Here is a 22,766-nt window from a genome sequence, read left to right on the forward strand (position 1 = left end):
CCTATAATCCCAGCAACTTGAGAGGCTGAGGGAGGAGAATGATTTGAACCCAGGAGGCGGAGGTTGCAGTGAGCCAAGATCACACCACTTCACTCCAGCTGGGGCAAAAGAGCAAAACTCTGTCTCAGAAAAAGAAAAAGAAAAGAAAAGTAAAGAATAGTAAAAATGAGTAAAGGACTATCGGTTTCTCCAGCTGTTAATATTTAACTACATGTATTATTTTGTGTGTGTGTGTGTGTGTGTGTGTGTGTGTGTGTGTGTGTGTGTATACACATATACATATTCCCCCAAAATATTTGAATATAATTTGTAGACATAACACCATACACTCAATGAAATTTAACATTCATAACATTAATAAAATCCTACCACCTAATCCTTAAATCCCTCTCATTCACCAATTGTCTCAAGAATGCCCTTTTTTATTGAAAACACAGACTTAAAAAAAATTTTTTTTTCCAGCCCAGTATTCAATCCAAGATCATGGGCTGCATTTTGTTGTCATATCTCTTTCGTTTTCACTGAGGGGCATTAGCTGCCTCTTCTTGCTTTTTTGTGGCATTGGTACTTTTGATGAGTACAGGCCAGTTATTTTCTAAAGTTTGCCTGATTTTTCCTCGTTTCTAGAATTAAAGTTTGCCTGTTTCCTCATTTACATTCAGATGATGGATTTTTAATAGGAATTCCTCACAGTGCATCCTATCAGGAGAAACACAATTTGGATTAGTTGATGAAGGTAATGTCTGCTAGGTTGCTCTATTATAAAATTGCTAATCTTCCCATACATGGAATATTTTGAAACTATATAAGTAAGTGTTCGATTACTCTTTAAATCTTCACACACTAGATTTAGCATTCATTGATGATTTTTGCCTGAAACAAGCAATGATGTTTACTCAGTGGTGATTTTCTAAATTCCTTATTGATCTACATTTATCAGACAGCATTCTACTGTAAGAAAAGCCCCTGTCATCTAAATTTATCTGTTTATTCATTTGTTTATTTATGTGAGTATAAACTTATGGGTAACTATTTTCTTCCGAGTAATGTAATACATTAACATCATTATTTATTTTGATGCTTACATTATCCCAGATTAAGCCATTGGAGCCCTTAGATGTTAGCACATATATCCTTTTGACAAGTCTCCCTCATTATTTGAGCATTTCCTCACTTTCTGTCACAAGATACTCCAGATTCATCTCATCTTGTATTTCTTCTGTCCTAGTCTTTGAGTTAGTCTGAAGACTGGCTTTTAGAAACCAAGATCTGGGCACTGGGTGTACTCACATCTCCCTGAGTGGTATCGTTTCTAGGCCCTCACAGTGGACAGAGCTGTCAATCACACACACACACACACACACACACACACACACACACACACACACACACAATGTAGCACGTGTATCAATTTCCCTATCATCTCTCTTTCTATCTCTCTTATTTATCTATCCATCTATCCATCAAACATGAGCTCACATTAGTATCTCTAAATCTAACTCAACACCACAGGGTTTCCTCTAGCCTACACCCTTTCTATATAGGCAATGTTTTTCTCTAAAAGTGGGAAACTTGACACCCATTATGCTCAACTTGTGCTTGATCATTCACTGTGTAAGTAACTATCATGTCAATTCTGCCAAGCATTCCTCAGCCTGAGTGCCTTAACACAATGGTAAAACCAGGTATTGTGATCATTCACCTGATTTTTGGTTCTTATGAAGGTGCATTTTTTTGTGTACATAGTTGTTCCACTTGGCATTCCTGTTGGGAGGATTATAGTTGGAAGCTTCTATTTGGCCACCATTGGCCCCATTTGGCTCCTCGCTCCTGGTCCCATCCCCAATGGCCCCACGGGCCTTGGTCATAACTATCTATTTATTCTGCTCCATAGGCTCTGGCAATCTGGCAGCATCCTCGACCCTGGTTCCACCAGCCCCAGCCACCCTCCTTGATTCTGATACCTCCTCAGCTACGTCCTCATAGGTCCTGCTGTGTCTTGTCACCTCAAAGGTAGAGAAGGGAAGAGAAGGATAAGAGAAAGCATGGAAAAAACAGACAACTTTTTAAAAAAGTAACACAAAGGGAAGAGACAGGAAGAGAAGAGTCAGAAGAAAAGCTAGGTCCATATTTTCTAGAAATAGACTCATACAGACTTAAGTCCCTTAAAGAGAGTAATTCAGTAACCTTTAAGCAACTGTTTTCATACTCCTCTCAGGTTAACTGGGCAGTGATTTGAGGTTGTAGCTGAACCCATGTCTTTGCATATGTTCATTGCTAAAGGTCGAAAATTTGCTTGAGTATTAGTTTCCCCTCTTATTGTATCTCTGTGCATATATTCCAGAGTTAAGGAAGCGTATTTTGCAAGCAGTGTCAGTGAAAAAGTTAACCGTTTGTGGAGTGGGCATGAAATAATTCATCTGTTGTATACTTTAATATAGCCAATTAGATGTGTAAAATGCTGTCATTTGCCAAGTATGAGAAATAAACATGAGAGATACTTATGATAGGTAAGATGTTTTTCCAGTTTTCCTTGGAAATGGACAATTAGCTAGAAATCTGTTTTCCTGTCATAAAAATAAACATCCCTATTTCCAAGAAATGTGGATCTAGGCGAACAGAATGCTAGGCTGGGTTCAAGCCAATTTGCACTACTTTCTTTGGACCCAGTATATAATTGTCTTAAGGATCAACACCCTACATTTTGAGAACTTCACTGTCTTTGTGCTTTTTATATCTTCTGTACTCTCTCCTCCTTCATCTTCAATATTTAGTGTAGTTATTTTTATGAAATGTTAGCCTGTGAGAATTTTGAACAGATTTAGATTGTAGTTTTAAAGGCGAAGTGGCTCAACATTTAAGGGAAAGGTAGGGATGGCAGGAGAGGTAAATAAAGTAAGGAAAAAAAAAAAAACTCTTTCCCATATTTCCCTGCAGGCCCTTCAGTTCTCAGGCTAGACTTTGCTCAAGTGTGGTTCAGAATTCCATGGTACGTGTGCTGACTTGCTGTGTTACTTTAACATGTTGCATTGGAATTGGAATTGTTTATTCCTTTTTTTTTTTTCCTTTTTGGACTGTGAACTCTTTGAGGGTAGATGATATTTCTGTTTTGGTCACCATCACATCAGTGTTTGTTACATGTACATATTTGCTGAGTGAATGGACAGATAAATGAAGGTATTAAATGGTAAAATATAGGCATGGGGGAAAACTGAGTCATAGATGACATATGGAGATTCACTTTCTGAAGCAATATTCTCTTACTACCTTCAATTGGGTTGGTTTTCTTTTTAAAAGAGTTTATTTCTTGATACCCGGAATGGCATTTCAGCAAGGAGGCACCCTGTATTTCCTGCTGCATCTTAAGTGTGACTTCTGCTGGTCAGAATCATCTCCACTGGGCAAAGAGCAGTGTATCTCATTTTATTCCAGTGCTGTGTTAAATGTTCATCTGTTTGCAAGTATAGATCTAAATCTCATAAATTCTGTAACTCAGCCAGAAATTTCTGGCTGCTTCCAAATATATACAGTCCTGTAAGAAGTAAAAAAGATGTTGTCTCAAGCCACATCATTCCTGAACGAATATGACTCATAAAGTATTTGTGCATTCTTTAGCATCTTGAATCCATAATGACATGAACCCCAGAAATTACATCAGAAATATAATTTCCAAATTAATTCAATGAGCATTTTCAGTGACAACAGATATATGGAAAATCACTTGTGCCTGCCAGGGTTCTGCTAATTGTGAACAACTTTTGAGCATCGAGCCTTAATGGCCTTTCTTTATCATTTATTCTGACCCCCTTCACCAATTTCAAGTCTATTTCTCCTCCTCCATTCTAGCTTCTCTGCCAAGCACAGCAAACACAGGACGTGGGAAGTTTGGAACTTTGAGGCTAGTAACTTTAAAATAAAGACAGCAGCTCTTACTTCAACGCATCCGCTACACACTCATGACAGACAGCACACCCCCCATGCATTCAGAATCATTGCCTTCTTTCCTCCCCTTCCTGCATGCCGGCCTTTTGGGCAGTATCATTCCAATCTGCACCACGTTGCCAAAAGACCCATTGTCCAATGGAACCCTAGTTCTATTTTCCGGAAGAATCTCTCCTTGGTATAACTCTCTGACCACAATTGTCTGTTGAAATAAAACCTAAAGGTTTACTAATTAGATGCCCTGGTCAGGGGACCTGTGTCACAGAAACCAGTCTCAAGCCATCCTGCAGAGAAGTCTTCCTTCCAAGAGCATGCCCTTTCCATGGCTTCTGTGACCTGGGTTCTCTGGGTTTCCCTCCCTCCACTCCACACCACCCTGTCAGCTTTGTGGATTCTTTTCCTCTTTCTGAGCTCCTTAGGCAGATGGCCTGGGCCCTTTTCTATTCTCACTGGGACATTAATCCACCTTATCTTTCCCTATAGATTCAATTCCTCTTCTCTGCTCACGATCCCTAAACCTCTATTTCCTGACTAGAGCCCTCTTTATCCAGGTTCTTTCTTCACAGCACTCCCACTGTCTCCCACACCTCAAACTGAAATTGACTAAAAAGGAGTTCAGAATCTCTACCAGAGTACCCCTCTCCCACAAAAAACCAACAGCAAACGTACACAGCTCCCCTCTCTTCTCAGGAAGAGACTTCACTGTTTATCCCCAAATCTAGGAGTCTTCTCTTATTAAAGATTCAGCCCTGAAAATTTTGCTATTTTGCTTTCCTTCCATTTCTCAATTTTATCAAGTTCTGTCCTCCCTGATATTGTCATCACATTGATCTAAGCCACAGTGTGTCCTAGGCCCTTAGCTTTATGCTTGACATGACAGTTAGTGATCTTTAAATGCAAATCTGATTGCATTGCTTTAGACTTAAAATTCATCATTTCTTTTCTGTTAATGTTCAAAATGTTTTACAGGTTATAAAGCCCTTAATAATCAGCCCTTCATGATAATTCACATTGACCCTTCACATAAAATCTAGCTTTCATTTTTGTTTTTTATTCAACACTTACTGAATGGCAATGATGAACCCAAGTTTTGTTCTTAAGTGTTGTAGGTATAGAGATGAGAAAGACAGACAAGATCCATGATTGATGGAGCTTACACTCAAGTTAAAAAAAAAAACATACAAAAAAGCAAACACATGCATAACATGGTTTAATAGAAGTGTTGTAAAGAAAATGCATGAGGGTAATGATATGAAGGACTGGGAATAGGGGGCTATGTGGGATGACAGTGGCCAGGGAAGACCACCCTGTGGAAGCAATAATTACCACCACTTTCTTACTTGCTTATTATGTATGGGCTATATTTCCCTTCTTTTAGTTTTTTGGAACCTGAAAGCAATTGACAAGCTCTACCCTGCCTCAGCTGCTTTGTATTTACCTTTTGTTTTTCGATTTTTTTTTTTTTTTTTTTTTGCTATTACTTTTGACTGGAGCCCTCCTTCTTTAGGGCAACTGCTATTCTTCCTCTAGGTCTCAGCTGATAAGCTGCTTTCTCAGGGAAACCATCCTCAAATGCTCAGGCCGGGATAGCTTCTCAGCATCCCACTTCCACTTTTTTCACAGGTCACTCATTACAACTATATTTATGTTTATTTATTTTTTTTTTGTGTGTGTGTGTGCCTGTAAAGTGTCTGCTGGCTGGCACCACTAGAAAGCCTCATCTTCAGTTAATTCCTTTATCCTGCAATTTTTAAGTGCTTTCCATTTTACAAAAAGTTAGAAGGATGCAAAAATTAGTAAGTCCAGGAAGATTTGAAGATGAAATGTCTATGCTAATATGTTAGCAAAATATATATTGATAGCAAATAGCAAATAACTCATTGTATTACTGATTTTGTCCCACTGTATTGATATTGTCCATTTATGGATATTGTGCTTTTAGGCAATTACATTTCATGAGCTAAGGCAAAGGCCAGACCTTATTCATTTTGTATCTCTAGGATGTAGCACGGTGTTCTTTAAGGTAAAGGTCTCAGTTAGGTTGACTCACGTGTATTGACTTGTAATCACTGGCCATTTATTATTACGGAAATAATTATATTAACTAATATGCCAGGAAATGTTCTTAATAGTTTTCCTACATTAACACTTAATCCTTACAACAATAGAGGCAATCATCCCTATTTTAAAGGCGAGGAAGCAGATGCAGTGAAATAACTTGCTTAAGGCCACATGGCTACCAAGTTGCAAAACTAGGATTTGAATATAACTCATATGGTTCCAGAGCCCATGAACTTAACTACTTAGAAAAGTAGTAGTTTTCTAACTACTTACAAAAGTAGTTAAGTTCATGGGCTCTGGAACCATAATATCACCTAGTTATTAGGCTGCTTCCATTTAAGATACCACTGCAACTATAAACACTGTAAATTGGAATTCCTCTCTGTAAATTAAATTAAAATTAAATTAAACACTGTAAATTAAAATTCCAGGCTCTTTATATTTCATCTGATATTTTAGAGTAATGTCAGTGTACAAAATACATACTGTAAGATCCTCTGTATTTGCTAGCTTTGATGCTAAAATCTGACAGTCAGCTTTCTAGTAGACAATGTATAAAAAGAAATGGTTGTTATATTTACTATATAAAAACAAACTAGTTGCTCAGTTGAAGCAAATCTATTAAGATGAGAGAAACATTTTATCCTTTGAAATACCATGTGTGTCCCTCAAAAGTGTTAAATATAGTCAAGTTGTTTATGAGCCAGGAGCCAAGAGACTATTGTCTACTTGCCATGTAATAATCCAGGAAGACATCAGTTTGTTAAATGATCAATTGAGTACACAAGCTAGGTTATTGCAAGGCCTAGTCTTTTTCATTCTTTCAAATAAAGTTTTATAATTTAGGAAAAGGAATATAAGCACCATATGTTCTGTAAATTTCTTACATCATACTTTTTCCCCCAAGAAATTATGCAGTGTTCTTCATAAGATTATCATTAGGAATAGAGAAAGTCTGCCTCTTGTATCCCAAATAAGAAAAGAACTATATACATATAAAACTGGATTTTATTGCTGTCAATCATCTTGGTTATTAAACATGGAATCAAGTCACTATAGTATGTAACAGGGAATTTATTGGTCACAGGAAAATCTTTTTGAGAAGCAGTCATGTTCAGGGAGCTTGCCTAACCATGAGATTTCTCTATATTCACCCCCTCCAATGACATGAAGAGTTTGGCATAGGGAGGATTCAAGCTAGGATACAATGTAGTCAGCAGACAATCCCAAAATTTTGCTGGCTTGATGCAACAAAGGTTTATTTTACTCTCATACTCCCTGTCTTCTTTGAGTCAAATGCTGACCCTGGAGTGATATTGTCATTCCTGTTCTCACTAGTAACGCAGCAGCAGAGGAAAACCAAGTCACTGGTGGTTCTCACATTTGGTCATAAATGTTCCAGGCTAGTAGTAGCACATGTTGCTTATGCTTGAAGTTCATTAGCCAGAACTACTCACAGTCAACCCTGACCACAAGAGCACTAGGAAATGTAATCCTACCACATGCCTAGAGGGTAAAGAACATTATGATAACTCCAGAGAAGGTCAGGTGGGGGTGATTTCTATTTGTCCTTCTGAAATAAGAATCCTCATAAGCTCAGGACTGAGGAACATGTGGATTATGATTTGATCACTATGATATATTTCATAGCACATAAAGGCAGCTTTGTTAAAGAGAAAAACGCACTGCTTTGCAGAAAGAAGCTGTCAGTTAATTAGGATATGACAAAGAACAAGAAATGTCCCCTGACTTTCAGCCAAAAATTTCCTAAAACAATAGTGTCAGGTCCAAATTTAGCAATATGAATTGTAAGGAGGTACAAAAAAAAGTAGAGTTCAGGTAGTGCTCTGAAGCACTAACTTCATCTAAGACAGATAATCCATTTTCTAGATGAAGAGAGTAAAGACAGGCAGTCTGCAAGTCAAATTTATGTATGAAAAAAGAAAAAGAACATGCTTCTAAGCATGGAATGTACATCTTCAGTTACGCATACTGCTGTTCATCCCTTCTCCCCTCGTTCATTATACCAGACCACTTTGTTCTTTTATGTGGGCATCTGACCCCTGAAGTCATTTGACTTTGCGCTCTCTGATGCTGAGATGGTTTGGCTCTGTATCTCCATCCAAATTTCATGTTGAATTTGAATCCCTTGGATTGGAGATGGGGCCTGATGGGAGGTTATTCGATCATGGGGGTGGTTTCTAATGACTTAGCACCATCCCTCTAGTGCTGTCTTGTGATAGAGTTCTCATTCATGTGATCTGGTTGTTTAAAAGTGTGTGGCACATTCCCTTTCAATCATCTTCCTCCTGCTCCAGACATGTAAGAAGTGCTTGCTTTCCCTTCACCTTCCACTGTGATTGTAAGTTTCCTGCAGCCTCCCCAGAAGCAGAAGCCTGTATAGCCTGTGGAATCATAAGCCAATTAATCCTCTTTTCTTTATAAATTACCCGGCCTCAGGTAGTTCTTTATAGCAATGTGAAAATCGACTAAAACAAGTCCAGAAGAATATATGGATTGCATCTATCTCAGGTAATCCTTCATATATAAGTTTACTTTTGTGCGAAATTTTGATAAGATGATTGAAACAGCAACAATTTTAGATCATATTCCTTGACAAGTATGTTGAGTGAGCTGTATTATAACTATGGAAGTATATGCTGTGGTTGAGAAGCCTGCCAAGATACATGGCTTTACCTCAGTCCACATAGAAGTAGTCAGAAGGATTTTCCTCTGACCAATACATTCCTGTTAAGGCCTATAGATAACAAAATATTAACAGGTAAAGATATATTAGATGTGACTAGCAAAATTATAACCCAGATGACTATTAATCAATGGATTCTAGAAATGGAAATTTAAATGTATGTAGAAACAGCATAGTTTAAACTTAAGAAAAAGAAACTGATTAAACCCGAACCTGAAGTTTGAATCACAAAATTTCATCTACACTTATAGGAACTCTATAAGGTAAATTTCTAGGGATCCCTTAAGAGAGATAGTACGGCAATTGTTTTCTCAATCCATACTTGCTTTTTATTTGAGAAAGAGGTATAATAAAACATCACAATGTATGCTTTTGATGAGCTAAAACAGCCCTTTGAATAGGGTAATTGGGTCTTCCTTTAACAACATTCAATCCTGGTGGATTGCCCTAGTTCCTCAGAAATGTCAAGTAAACTGTGATGAGTAATTTTGGCTGTGCATTGGGCAAATGATTGAAGCCTACAGATAAATTATTTTTCTCTGAGATAACATTGAAAATATCTCTGCTTGTGTCATTCATTTTTCTGAGGTTTTAATTTCAGATCTCATTGACTCTGCATTTAATTGTTCATTTTTAAAATACAAATTTGTAGTACCCTTAATCCTACATTTCTCCTTAGTGCAAGAACCTGTATAAGAATTTTACATTTTGTAACAGGAAAAAATAATATTAATCTCAAAAGCATTTCAAACTTCGCTGTGAATTTTGAAATTCTGACATTTATCTTCCTGGAGGGTGACTGCCAACAGTCCTACTGCTGGAATGTTCATGCTGATTATCATACTCATAACCCTTAGTAAATGAATGATGCCGCTAACACAATATTCATTTTTTACATAAAGGATTTTTTTTTTTTTTTGTGAAGGGTTTTTTTCTGTCACTCAGGCTGAAGTGCAGTGTTGCAATCATAACTCACTGCAGCCTTAAGCTCCTGGGCTCAAGCAATTCTCCTGCCTCAGCCTCCCAAGCAACTAAGACCAAAGGTGTGTGCTACCACACTTTGCTAATTAAAAGACAAATAATTGTGGAGACAGCCACACTATATTGCTCAGGCTAATCTTGAACTCCTGGCCTCAAGTGATCCTCCCACCTCAGCCTCTCAAAGTGCTGGGATTACAGGTGTGAGCCATTCACATAACAGTTTTTACTTTATGAGGTAAAATACAACAGAGAATCACATAATAACAGAATTTCATTGTTTGCGAAAAGGTGAATTTAACCAATACTTCAGTCACCAGACAAGGAAAATACAACCAAAAAGGCTAAAGAATTTTGAAAAGTCACAGTTATCTCTGACTCTCACTTCAGTAACTGGAGTTTTACCATCATCTCTTCTGTAAGATGTAGTTCTTTTTCTTACGTTTAACACTTAGGTGAAATTGTCACATCCAGATGTCACTGAAAATGTTTCTTAGGTGCATGCTGTTAGAATTCCTGGCATTGTTGAATACATCACCTTTTTTTTTTTTTTTTTTTTTTTTTTTTTTTTTTTTTTTACCTACACAGGTTAAATTATATTTGTGACCTCTCTCTTCTGCATTTTTGTACTGAAGGGCTTGGGTTTCTATAACATCATTTTTGTTGTAATCATATAAAGTCCTATTCCTTTTTCCTCTGGAGTTCAAGAGCTTCATTTAAAACTTCAAATAGGAATAATGAAGACAGATAAAACCTATAAAGGTGTTTGTTTTACACTAATTTGGGGACAAAGTTCTTTCTTTCACTGGCAAGGTGGTAATTTGACATTCACTTTTATCTTTTGGGGGCTCATGGTATGATTCTAGGATATATATGAATGTTGTGGTATTACACCATTTTAAAACAGTTTTAAAGTTGTGATTGGCCATGTACTTTTCCCTAATTGTTCTATCAGATTTAAGAATTTATGCGACAGCCCTGTCTCCATCTCAAGTACAGAGAAAATGCTTGATAATCATTATTTTTTCAGCTTGATGGAATCTAATAAGTCTAGTAAAGTAGATTCTAAGATGAAATGTAGAACTTGAGATATCCATCAATTTCTATCCTTCTTGTCACAGGACCCACTTACATTTAGGGCTTATTTATTTACAGATGAGATAATTTTTGTATAAGTAATAAAATTGGATGATATTAATATGCATTATATCTTGTGATAAGGGTGACTAAATAATTATTTCATTTTCTAGGCATTTTTTCTTTTTTCCCTTTCTCCTAAATGTGTGTATATGGAATCATATTAGTTAGTACGATCCATAAACATTTAAAAAAATTTAATTGAATATATTGCTCGTATCAAACATTGTATCATAAAGCTAAACTTACTTATTACAAATTTTGTCACAGTAATACATTTAAAATAAATTCACTTAGATCATGTTTATACTTAACTTGATTGACATGACATTGGTTAACTACATTTTGAGTAAACATTAAACTGTTATACTTAAATGGTTTGGACCAAAACATTACTGACAATAATAACTATTCATTTCCTATATTAATAGGAAAATCTGATTGCTATGTAGCTTTCCTGACCCCATTATATTACCACTAACATAATTTACTCTCCTTTAAAATTTGAGGTTATTTTTTTTAGAAGAATAAGAATGTATATTTGCTAATTAGCAATGAACACAACAGTGAATATAAAGGCTTCATTTTTCTTCCCATTTCCTTTTTATTGTAATCAGCCTCACATAAATATCTGTGTGCCAACACAATTGCGGAGTTTGAAAAATATATCAGTTCAATTTACATTTTCTGATAGTTACAGTCACTTTTCAAATTGGTGTCTTTGTGAAGAATAAACACTTAATATAAAAGCTATTGTCATTGTTTTTAAATTTTTTATTATTTTTTTGAGATGGAGTCTCGCTCTGTTGCTCAGGCTGGCGTGCAGTGGTGCAATCTCGGTCTACTGCAACCTTGGCCTACTGGGTTCAAGTGATTCTGGTGCCCTGGCCTGCCGATTAGCTGGAACTACAGTCACATGCCACCATACCTGGCTAATTTTTTTATTCTTTAGTAGAGGTGGGGTTTCACCATGTTGGCCAGGCTGATCTCAAACTCCTGGCCTCAAGTGACACACCCACCTCAGCCTCCCAAACTGCTGGGATTACAGGCATGAGTCACTGCACCCAGCCACTATCATCATTATATTTTGTGAGAACCAATATTTTCAGTATACTCTAGGGTAGATAAATGCATTCCTTTAATTCTTTTTCGTTAATTTGTTGGTTTTCAGGGGGAAAATATGGTTCCACACAAGTATAGCATAATTCCATTGAGTTTTCACACTCTAGAGAGAAAGATGGAGAAAATGACAGTAAGACTAAGTTAATGTTTTAAAAACTTACATTGTCATCAGATATCTGTATGATACTCAATAAACATGTATTATGTATCGATTTAAGGTCTGAGAATATAAATATGTAAAAGATAATTTGTCCTCTGAAAATGAGGACTATTTCACAGAGAAACTGAGTGGAAGAAAATGAGAAGAATTGAGTGAAGTAAAAAGTTCTAAGTAATTGTTGATGATAAACAGCTTTTGGTGCAGAATTTGCAATCTCCATAGGCTACCAGCTTGTGAGCTTCTGTAAAATATTTACTCAATAAGCCATATTTGAAATTTCAAGTGCTCCTTGTTTTTTAATGTTTAGTAGCTCTGTTTTCAATTAGATGGCCACAGTGATGAGAACAGAGAAATCCACATAGAATCTCCCTGGGATTTTTCCCTGTTTCCTTTCTATCCCTTCCTCCCCTCTCGTTTTTCTGAGCATTTGCTGGCAAGTCAGAGTGTGGTTTAAGAAAGGAGGCTGAAAACTTAAACAAATCATTGCCTCAAGGTAGATAAGATTATTTACAACCCTTTTTTCCTTTCCTCCTCTCCAAGGCTTCCCTGTGGGTGGAGTGCACTCTTCCATCCCACTGACTTTCAGTTTGGCCATGAGACTTGGTATAATTTGTGGAATGGGAACAGAAGTGACTGTGTGCCAATTCTGAGCAAAAGCCTTGCATGTTTCTTCTTGCCTTCTTGCCACTGAAAGAACGTGTTACAGGTCCCCGTATCCTCAAAATGAGGAGACACAGGGACCAGATCTGAATCTAGCTGTGGACAACCTAGATTCAAGCCCACTCAAACAGCCAGTCTCAGGGCAAGCCCAGAAGAGACACAGGCACCTCGCAGTCCTGTGAGCAAGAGGAAATGTTGTAAACCATTGAGATTCAGGAGTTGTTATGCAGAATAATTGCATTGTAACTGGATTAACAGCCCCAAGTGCCAAGAATCTCATAAGATTAATATATTGTGTTAAGAGCTGGGATTTGGATGAACTTGAATCTAGAGATTCCTCCACCCTGCCAAGTTTGTATCTGTGTATGTGAATGTGTGCATCATGCATAGTGTGTGTATGTGTGTGCATGCATCTCTCTGACATGCTATGTTCAAGGTCACTGATATGATAACACATTTAAAAGACTAAAATATGGTATGCAGAGTGCAGAGTGACACTTGTGTACTTCTGGGATGATATGAAACCTAAAACGTGGCAGAACTGATCCTTAGCCAATCTCTGTGAAACAGAATTAAAAAAAATGATGAGGGTAGGTCTCTAATAGGAATTGATTGTCGAAATCATAAAAGAAAGGGAAAGGCATATGTAATATTGCTGTAGAGCCAAGATTTCTCCAGAGTTCCCTAATGTGGATTCCTTCTAGTACTCAAGAGTTTCCAAATTAAAATTCTGTTTTGTCTCTTCTACTGATTTTCTTTGTTCTTATTCATCCCCACACTTAATTCCTTCATTGCCAAGGTCTTAGCTAGGTATTTAAATTATATTTATACTAAAAAATAATCAAATTATTATTACTATCCCATCTTTCACCCCTGGTGAAATGAATCCTCCTAAAAAGGATTAGTTTTCCATTTCTAAAAAAAGATCACAGAATGCTGAGATCTCAAAGAGTTTGGGAGTAAAGTTTTGGGGTGAGTGGATCTTGCCTTTAACCAAACTGTCTAATAATATATTCTGTGTATGGGTAGGGATAGCCCTGGGAGGAGAAAGGAGAGAGATTTTGAGCTGGAGGAAGAGGGCCAAGCACAAATGCATCTTTTTTTTTCCTCTTTCTGGGCTTTCTTTCATTAGAAAAATCTGCTCTAGTCCACTTCCCTATCCATTGGTAGTTTACTCCCTAAAGTCTGAGGCCTGGGTGTCTTTGGTCAGAACTTTGGAAGTTCCTAGTTTTTGACAATTCCATGCAATTGTCTTATAAATGTCTCAAATTTAACATGTCTTAGAAAATAACCCCCACAATTAACCTTTCCCTCAACTTTCACTGTTAATAACGATCATCTCCACTTGCCTAGTTACTTACCCGAATGCCACCATTGGCTCCTGCATTTCCTTGAATCTTTCATGTTCAATTCATAAGCAAATCCTTTCTGTTTTACCTCCAAATATATATTTTTAAAAACATTTACTTATTTCTAAAACCATCTGCTACTCTCTAACTCTGTTGCTACCAATTCTGCCAGACCATCATCTGCTGTGGACTATAATAGCTCGCTTGGTAGACTCCTAGCTCCTACTCTGACTCTTCTACCTGGTCTTCAAACAGAAGTCAGTGTAATCACTCCCTTTATTAAAATTCATCAGTGGCCCATTGCTGCACCCAAATTAAAGCAAATCATTGCCAAGGTCTATGAAGTCTTCCTTGATAGGACCATGATCATTGCCATTTTTCTCACTCTGCCCCAAGCACATGGTATAAAGAAGTGCTCCTAAAGTTATACAACCCTGAAAATTTGCTGGGAATAGAATGCATATGTCACCTTCTTATGGCCACCTGATATAGACACTGCAAAAATGCAAAAGAGTTCCAAGCATCAAGGAATGAATCACAGGAGTGTTCTTGCCTTGAGTGACTGCATGCTTGATTTATCCTGATATTGTAGAGGCCAATGCGGTAGAAAATATCAGAGAGGAATCTCAGCTATGTAGTTCTCAAGAAGCTGGCTAAAGTACATTCTTTGAGATTTCATTCTCTGAGTCTTACTTTACTGATTTCTAAGCTCCTTCTTATCCTACAAGAGATATATTGACACAGAGCCTAGACAAAACACTAGGCAAAGATCACAAACAGATGATTTATTGTTTCATCCTCCTATGTTTGATAGTCAATTTCCCTCAATGTAACTTTGTTTCCCTGCTTTTTAGAAACTGTCAGTAGGTGAATTGTGGGTGCTTCAGTGGCAAGACTTTCAGGCATCTGGGGGTTCTTTGTGAGGTTGTGAAGAACAGATCTTAAAGAGCATGGTCTCATATATCTGCTCCTAAATGCAAGTTATAAAGCCCTCACCTCCTGTCTCTCTGGCCCAAAAGCCACAGAATCAGAATTGAATGTTTAAAGAGATTTTCTACTCTTTTGAATGGTCTTATCCAATACATTAGTTCTTGTTGTTTATCTTGGGTCTTCAGGGTCTGCCCTCCTAAAATTGAATGTATGTAATTAAATATGCGTAATCTCCCTATTCCTGACCTATCCTGAATTCTGAGATGATACAATCAACCTATTTTAAGGCATCACTTTGTCAATCAATCTTTTTGTGGGTCAGAGTCACACCTGTCTTCACATTTTTAGATGTCATTGTCTCTGTGATGAGAGATGGAGAGGCTTTATACACATGTATGTGTATAGTTGAACTAATCACTGAAAACTTATTTTTCTCTAAGGTCTTGTGGAAATTAAAGTCATATATATATGTAACAAACCTGCACGTTCTGTGTATGTACTGTGGAACTTAAAGTAGTTCCGGGGTACATGCGCAGAACGTGCAGGTTTGTTACATAGAAATACACGTGCCATGGTGGGTTGCAACATCCATCACCCTGTTATCTACATTACATATTTCTCCTAATGCTATCCCTCCCCATCACCCCACCACCTGTTATCCCTCCCCTAGCCCCCCACCCCATGACAGGCTCCCGGTGTGTGATGTTCCCCTCCCTATGTCCATGTGTTCTCATTTTTCAACACTCACTTATGAGTGAGAACATGTGGTGTTTGATTTTCTGTTATTGTGTCAGTTTTCTGAGAATGATCCTTTCTAGCTTTATCCGTGTCCCTACAAGGGTCATGAACTCATCCTTTTTTATGGCTGCATTGCATATGTGCCACATTTTCTTTATCCAGTCTATCATTGATGGACATTCGGGTTGATTCCAAGTCTTTGCTATTGTTAACAGTGCTGCAATAGCAATAAACATACATGTGCATGTGTAGAATAGAATATTTTATAATCCTTTGGGTATGTACCTAGTAATGGGGTTGCTAGGTCAAATGGTATTTCTGGTTCTAGATCCTTGAGGAATCACCACACTCTCTTCCACAATGGTTAAACTAATTTACACTTTCACCAACAGTGTAAAAGCATTCCTATTTCTCTACATCTTCTCCAACATCTGTTGTCTCCTTATTTTTAATGATCACCATTCTAAGTGTTATGAGATGGTATCTTAATGTGGTTTTGATTTGCATTTTTCTAATGGTCAGTGATAATGAGGTTATTTTTCACATGTTGGTTGGCTGCATAAATTAAAAACGAGGCAATACCATTCAGGACATAAGCATGGGCAAGGACTTCATGACTAAAAAACCAAAAGCAATGGCAGCAAAAGCCAATAGAGACAGATGGGATCTAATTAAACTAAAGAGCTTCTGCACAGTAAAGGAAACTATCGTTAAAGTGAACTGGCAACCAACAGAATGGGAAAAAGTTTTTGCAATCTACCCATCTGACAAAGGGCTGATATACAGAACCTACAAAGAACTTATACAATATTACAAGAAAAAAAAAATCCCATCAAGAAGTGGGTGGAGAATATGAAGAGACACTTCTAATGCCTTTTAAAAATGTGTCCTATTTCTTGAGAAAAAAGTATGAAGCAGTTCTAGACCTTCTTGTTTTTTAAGTTGTGCGTCCATTCTGTTTTTAATTTATTGCTTGTTTTGTTTCTGCTTCCTCCACTCACACTTCAGTGCAACCCAAATTCTTTGTTACTCTCTGTATTTAAATGCCTTTCTGTTGTGCCTAGTAGAAGTCATAGATTCTCCTTTTTCTGACTGACAGCATATAGACAAATGAGCTTTCATTTCTGTTCAGCTCATGATGATCAATGAGTAAACTGGTGATTTCTTTTCTTTTTTAAAATTATACTTTAAGTTCTGGGATACATGTGCAGGTAGTGCAGGATTGTTACATAGGTATACACATGCCATGGTGGTTTGCTGCATCCATCCCCCTGTCATCTACATTAGATATGTCTCCTAATGTTATCCCTCCCCAAGTCCCCACCCACTGCTATCCCTCCCCTAGCTCTCCCACCCCACAAGAGGCTCCGGGATGTGATGTTCCCCTCCCTGTGTCCATGAGAGGAAATGTGGCATATATACACCATGACAATTTCTTTTACAAATTAACTATGAAATTTCCACTATTATGCAGAGCTCTTGTGACATTTGTCCTTATGTAAATAAGCATTGAGACTTATTAGTTTGAATTTATAAACAGGTTTATAATTTTCCCATGAACAATATTTTAGAAAACACTAGCTGATATGAACCATTTTGAAATACAATTAATTGTTAATACAAATAGACATTATTTTGAAAGACAACCGTTAAATTTTAGTAAGGCAGAGCATGTTAATATCAAGTTCCTCCTATATTAAATATCTTTAATGATCAAATTTCTATTTTCAATTTTTATTTATATAGGCATCTTAATCTAATAAATTGAATCATAGAATGAATTAATAGAAATGACTAAGGAAGCCATGACAATAGATTTATAATTTACTTGGTGTGGCAAGAAGATAGCATCAAATGCATGAAAAAAGTTAATATGATTTTATTACATTGAAGAACATCATTTCAATGAAAATAATAGTAAAGCTTCTTGGAAGCTTTACAGAATTACTTAATTTAGATGATAGAAACTTCTTAGACATCATTTTAGGGGAAGAAAATAATTTTCTATTTCTAAGCAGCTAAATAAATGAAAAGAGTTTTATTTCAAGGTACCTTATGCAAAGCAATATTGGGTCTTTTACAAGACTCACAGAAGAAACAATTTTATTTCAATCCTGGCAGCTCAGAGTAGAAGAAAATCATGGAATTAGATAAGGTCTCCCTCCCATTGACTTATGGCTACTTAAAAGCAAAGGGGAGAAAACTGATATATACTATATTTGGCTCAGGGTGCAGCACTGTGGGTATTCCTATTTAATACTTGTAATATAATTGGTATATTGTTTCTGAAAAAATATTGGCAATGTATATCAATACATACAGCTATCAGTGCAGCAATTCTGTTTATAAGAATGTATGCTAAGAACATAATACAAAATATGTGCAAAGCTATATATGTGTGTGTGTGTTTGGTGTTTGTGTCTACATATGTGCATTTACATAAAATATGCATATACAAATATATGTATATATATAGATGACATGTGTGATATGTAAAGACATAGGCACATGCAATGTATATATACACATATATATGTGACATTTATTATATAAATATTTATTATAGTATCAGTCCTAAGAGTGACTAAGTTAATTATGGCATATCCATACAATGAAGTCCTGTGCCATCACTTAAAATTACCATGTAGATTCACCTTAAATATTTAATATATTTCTAATTTTTTTGTTGTACTTTAGGTTCTCGGGTACATGTGCAGATCATGCAGGATTGTTACATAGGTACATACATGGCAAGGTGGTTTGCTGCCTCCATCCTCCATCGCCTGTATCTGGCATTTCTCCCCATGTTATCCCTCCCCAGCCTCCCCACTGCCCACTGTCCCTCCTCTAGCCCCCACAACAGACCCCAGTGTGTGATGCTCCCCTCCCTATGTCCATGTGTTCAAAACCTATTGAAACAAAGAAGTCCATAGTGTATAAGAGTATTATTGATTATTAAATAATTGGAAATCGTAACACAAAATGTGAATAGTGGTATTACTGGTTTGTAGAATTTTTTCATTTATTTCTGTTTTACTAATTTTCTGATTTGGTTATTTATTACTCTAAAAATCAGTAACGCCATTGAAATGCGGTTGAAAAATATCTGAACAAAGCTGACAACGATATCTTTGCAAGATTTACATGTTTGGCAAAGATGTGCGTGCTCATTCAGTGCACTTACCTTTGGCAAGGAAGCTCGTGATCCTGAACTCTGTGTCGTCATCGTCAGCACAGTAGTTATTCCCAGAGCTACCCTGGCCGGCGCTGCATCCATGTTGATCCAGAATGAAACCCAGGATAGAATAACAATCAGGAGACTGGGAATGTACATCTGGATCAGATAGTATCCCATTTGTCGCTCCAGATGGAATCGCACTTCTATACACGTAAACTTTCCTAATTGGTGGTAAGGTAAATAGCAATTAGTGAAAATAGGGCTTTGTTATGGCATCAAGTATCACAATTTGTTTTTTCTTTTTCTTTTTCTTTTTCTTTTTCTTTTCTTTTCTTTTCTTTCTTTCTTTCTTTTTTTTTTTTTTTTTTTTTTTTGAGACAGGGTCTTACTCTGTCGCCCAGGCTGGAGTGAAGTAGTGTGATCTCAGCTCATTGCAGCCTGTGCCTCCGGGGTTCAAGAGGTTATTCTGCCTCAGCTTCCCTGGTAGCTGGGACTAGAGGCATGTGCCACCAAGCCCGGCTAATTTTTTTTTTTTTTTTTTTTTTTTTTTTTTTTTTTTTTTAGAGACCTGGTATCACCATGTTGTCCAGGCTTGTGTTGAGCGCCTGACCTCAGATAATCTGCCTACCTTAGCCTCCTAAAGTGCTGGGGTTACAGGCGTGAGCCACCATTCCCAGCCTCACAATTCCACTTTGATAAAGATTCTGTCATAAAACTTTCCACAACAATGAAAAGAGACTCACATTAATTCCTGAAAAATATTTTTTCTCTGTTAGCATCTAGAAGCAATGTAGTAAGAGAGTATACTCTTTTAGGAAATAGGAAATTTTATTACTTCCCATTTGAAGAGTTTTTCACTTTCAAGTGAAGATCTATTATTTCACTTGATTCTGACAATTGCTTCCGAGGCAGACAAGAGAAATAGATACTTATTATATAAAGATCTTCTTTACTCTTTGGCTGTTTCCAGTGCTTTCAGTGGTTCTTTAGAGCCAGGTGCTATTTGTTCCAGAAGACTTTCCATTTTCTTTAAAATAAGTGCTGGAGGATAAACATAGTTGAAGATGAATGGTTCTCTGAATAATAATGCAATTAGGAAAATGTGTTATTTCCCATTAATAACTTTGAAAATAACTTAAAAACACACTTACTAAAAACAAGTGGGATTCATTTGTACTATATGCTTATGGTTCTGTGTCTCTATTATTTACCTCTATTGTGGTAAGCCACAAATAGAGGAGTAAGTTATGGTTTAATTCAACATTAAGTTTATATTTTTGCTTGTGTCCTGGTTCTACTCCCTACTCTACCGATACTGATTTACACTACTCTATGTTATCTCTTCTTTATAAAAATTGTTCTTCTAAATCATCCAGTTCTTGGTTTGTTTTCATTCTAATTATTTTAAGAAGGATGAGGTCAGAAAGTTAACATTCTGCTCTTTAAGTAACATTCTGTTACCTACCATGGAAGAAAGATGTTACAGAGCAATTGCTATCCTATTGCTAGGTAGGGCTCAGGGCAAACCTTCTATTAATGTGACTTGGGCCATACGTGGTTGCACAGATGACTCAAGGGTGCTATATCTGGATGAACCCATGTATATGATTCTAGAGTTTAAATCTCAAAAAACGTTCATAAACTCCGGGGAAAGTGGATTCCAATCTTAAGTGAATAGTAATCTGAAACATTTGTGCAAACCATACATGATCCTTCTGTCAATTTATCAAATATATACCAAATGCCTAAAGATTCCTGAAATATATGAGAATACTTTATATTTTAAATATTTTAAAATGCTATTAAATATGAAGTTTTAAATTTTTCTATGAAAAAGAATGAAATGGAATAAAACAATAACTGAAAAATTTTTATAACATCAGCTAAAGAACTCACTAAGTAATCTCATAGCATGATTACTGACAAATACTAATCAGTCAGATACGTTGTATAAGTTCTCTAAATGTTAGGTGATACTCAAGGAAAAAAATAAGCTCCATTGTGTTTTTATTTTTAAAAAAGTGTTTTTCAAAGCTCAAAATCACTAATCGTCAGAAAAATGCAAATCAAAACCACAATAAGATATTATCTCACCCCAATAAAATAACCATTGTCAAAAAGACAGAAAATAACAAATGCTGATGAGGAAGCAGAGAAAGCGGAACACCCATACACCATTGGCGGGAATATACATTAGTACAGCTGCTGGAGAAAATAATACAGGCGTTCTTTAAAAACTAAAAATAAAGCTACCATGTGATCCAGCAATCCCACTACTGGGTATATATCCAAAAGAAAGAACATGAGTGTATTAAAGAGATACCTGTTAACTGCATGTTTGTTGAAGTCCGATTCAAAATAGCTAAGATAAGGAGTCAACCTAAGTGGCCCTCAGTGGAAGAATGGATAACGAAATTGTAGTGTCTACATACAATGGAATATTATTCAAAGAAAAAAGAATGAAATTCTATCATTTGCAGCAACATGGATAGAACTAGATGAAATAAGCCAGGCATAGAAAGACAGTATCACATGTGGAACCCAAAATAATTGACTTCATGGTTGTAGTGAAGAGAATAGTGGTTTTGAGAGGTTGAGAAGAAGGCAGGTGAAGCGGTTGGTGAGTGGGTCCCAAAGTACACTTAAACAGAATGAATAAGTTCTAGTGTTCAATGGCACAATGGGGTGAACTATAGTTAACAATTTATTGTACATTTCAAAATAGAAGAAAAGATTTAGAACGTTCCCAACACAAATAATTAATAAATATATGAGGTGATAGATATCTCAATTACCCAGGTTTGATCGTTTCAGATTTTATGTTTGTATCAAAATTTCACATGTACCCCCCCAAAAATATGTACAGCTATTATGTATCCATAAAAATTAAAAAGTTTTTATAATATTGCTGGGAAAGAAAATTAGGGCATATACACATGGACACAAATATACACCATTGTCTGAATATAAATAAATATAGTCAGTATATGTGAATCTGAAGAGAAAAAAGAAAAAGATGGATAAAATATTTGTCACTTATGCATAGCAGCGGACCCCAGAAACATAGTAATCAATAGAATAAATATAATACAAACAGAACAATGAAGGAAACAGGCAATAAATAAGTAAATATAAAATTGAATGATGTAATTTCAGAAAGTGAAAGCAGGATTTGGGTGTTTAACAAACATGGATGTTTCAAGAGTTGGCATTTGAGTGACCCTGAAGGATGTGGGAGCATTAGGCTTGGAACGATCTGGGAAGAGCTTTATATGCAGAAGGAATAGCAAGGGCAAAGGCCCTGAGACAGAGATGAGCTTGGTGTATATGAGCAAGCAAGTCATTGTGGGAGGGGATTATGGAGCAAGGGGAAGACGGGTAAAGGATTTTGGAGAAATTATTAGCAGGAAACAGATTCTAGGGTGCTGTAGCATATAACAAATACTTACTTTGGGATAGTGAATATAAAACTGAAGAAATCCTCTAATTCCGTGCAATTAAATTTATGTATGAACACATTTTTAACTTAAGTATATTTCATTTATGGGAAGAAAGGGTATTTTATAAATGCGGTTCTTAGGTAACCTACTATTGTTATTTGTTTGCTGTATTTGCACAAGCGACATAAGAGACATATGTGGTATCTGGGCCTATTATTGGAAACAATTTAAAGAGGATATTCTTGTGCATTGTAAAAGCAAATATGAAATGGAGTCTGAGATCTGAAGCAAATTAACCATGTACTTGAATGAGGACTCTATGAGATGCTTTTATTGTCTATATAATTTGGGCACATTATTCTGC

General features: G+C 36.4%; 1 protein-coding gene across 2 annotated transcripts in view; it reads right to left on the minus strand.

The window, feature by feature from the left end:
* GLRA3 (glycine receptor alpha 3) overlaps positions 1 to 22,766 on the minus strand; it is a 201,136-nt gene that overhangs the window by 21,464 nt on the left and 156,906 nt on the right. For both annotated transcript variants that reach the window (XM_010344432.2, XM_003933869.4), the window contains exon 7: positions 18,969 to 19,183. In XM_010344432.2, the coding sequence (XP_010342734.1) occupies positions 18,969 to 19,183 (215 nt within the window). The remainder of the gene's footprint in view (positions 1 to 18,968; positions 19,184 to 22,766) is intronic.

Source organism: Saimiri boliviensis, chromosome 3 (assembly GCF_048565385.1).
Source record: "Saimiri boliviensis isolate mSaiBol1 chromosome 3, mSaiBol1.pri, whole genome shotgun sequence".
Taxonomy (NCBI): domain Eukaryota; kingdom Metazoa; phylum Chordata; class Mammalia; order Primates; family Cebidae; genus Saimiri; species Saimiri boliviensis.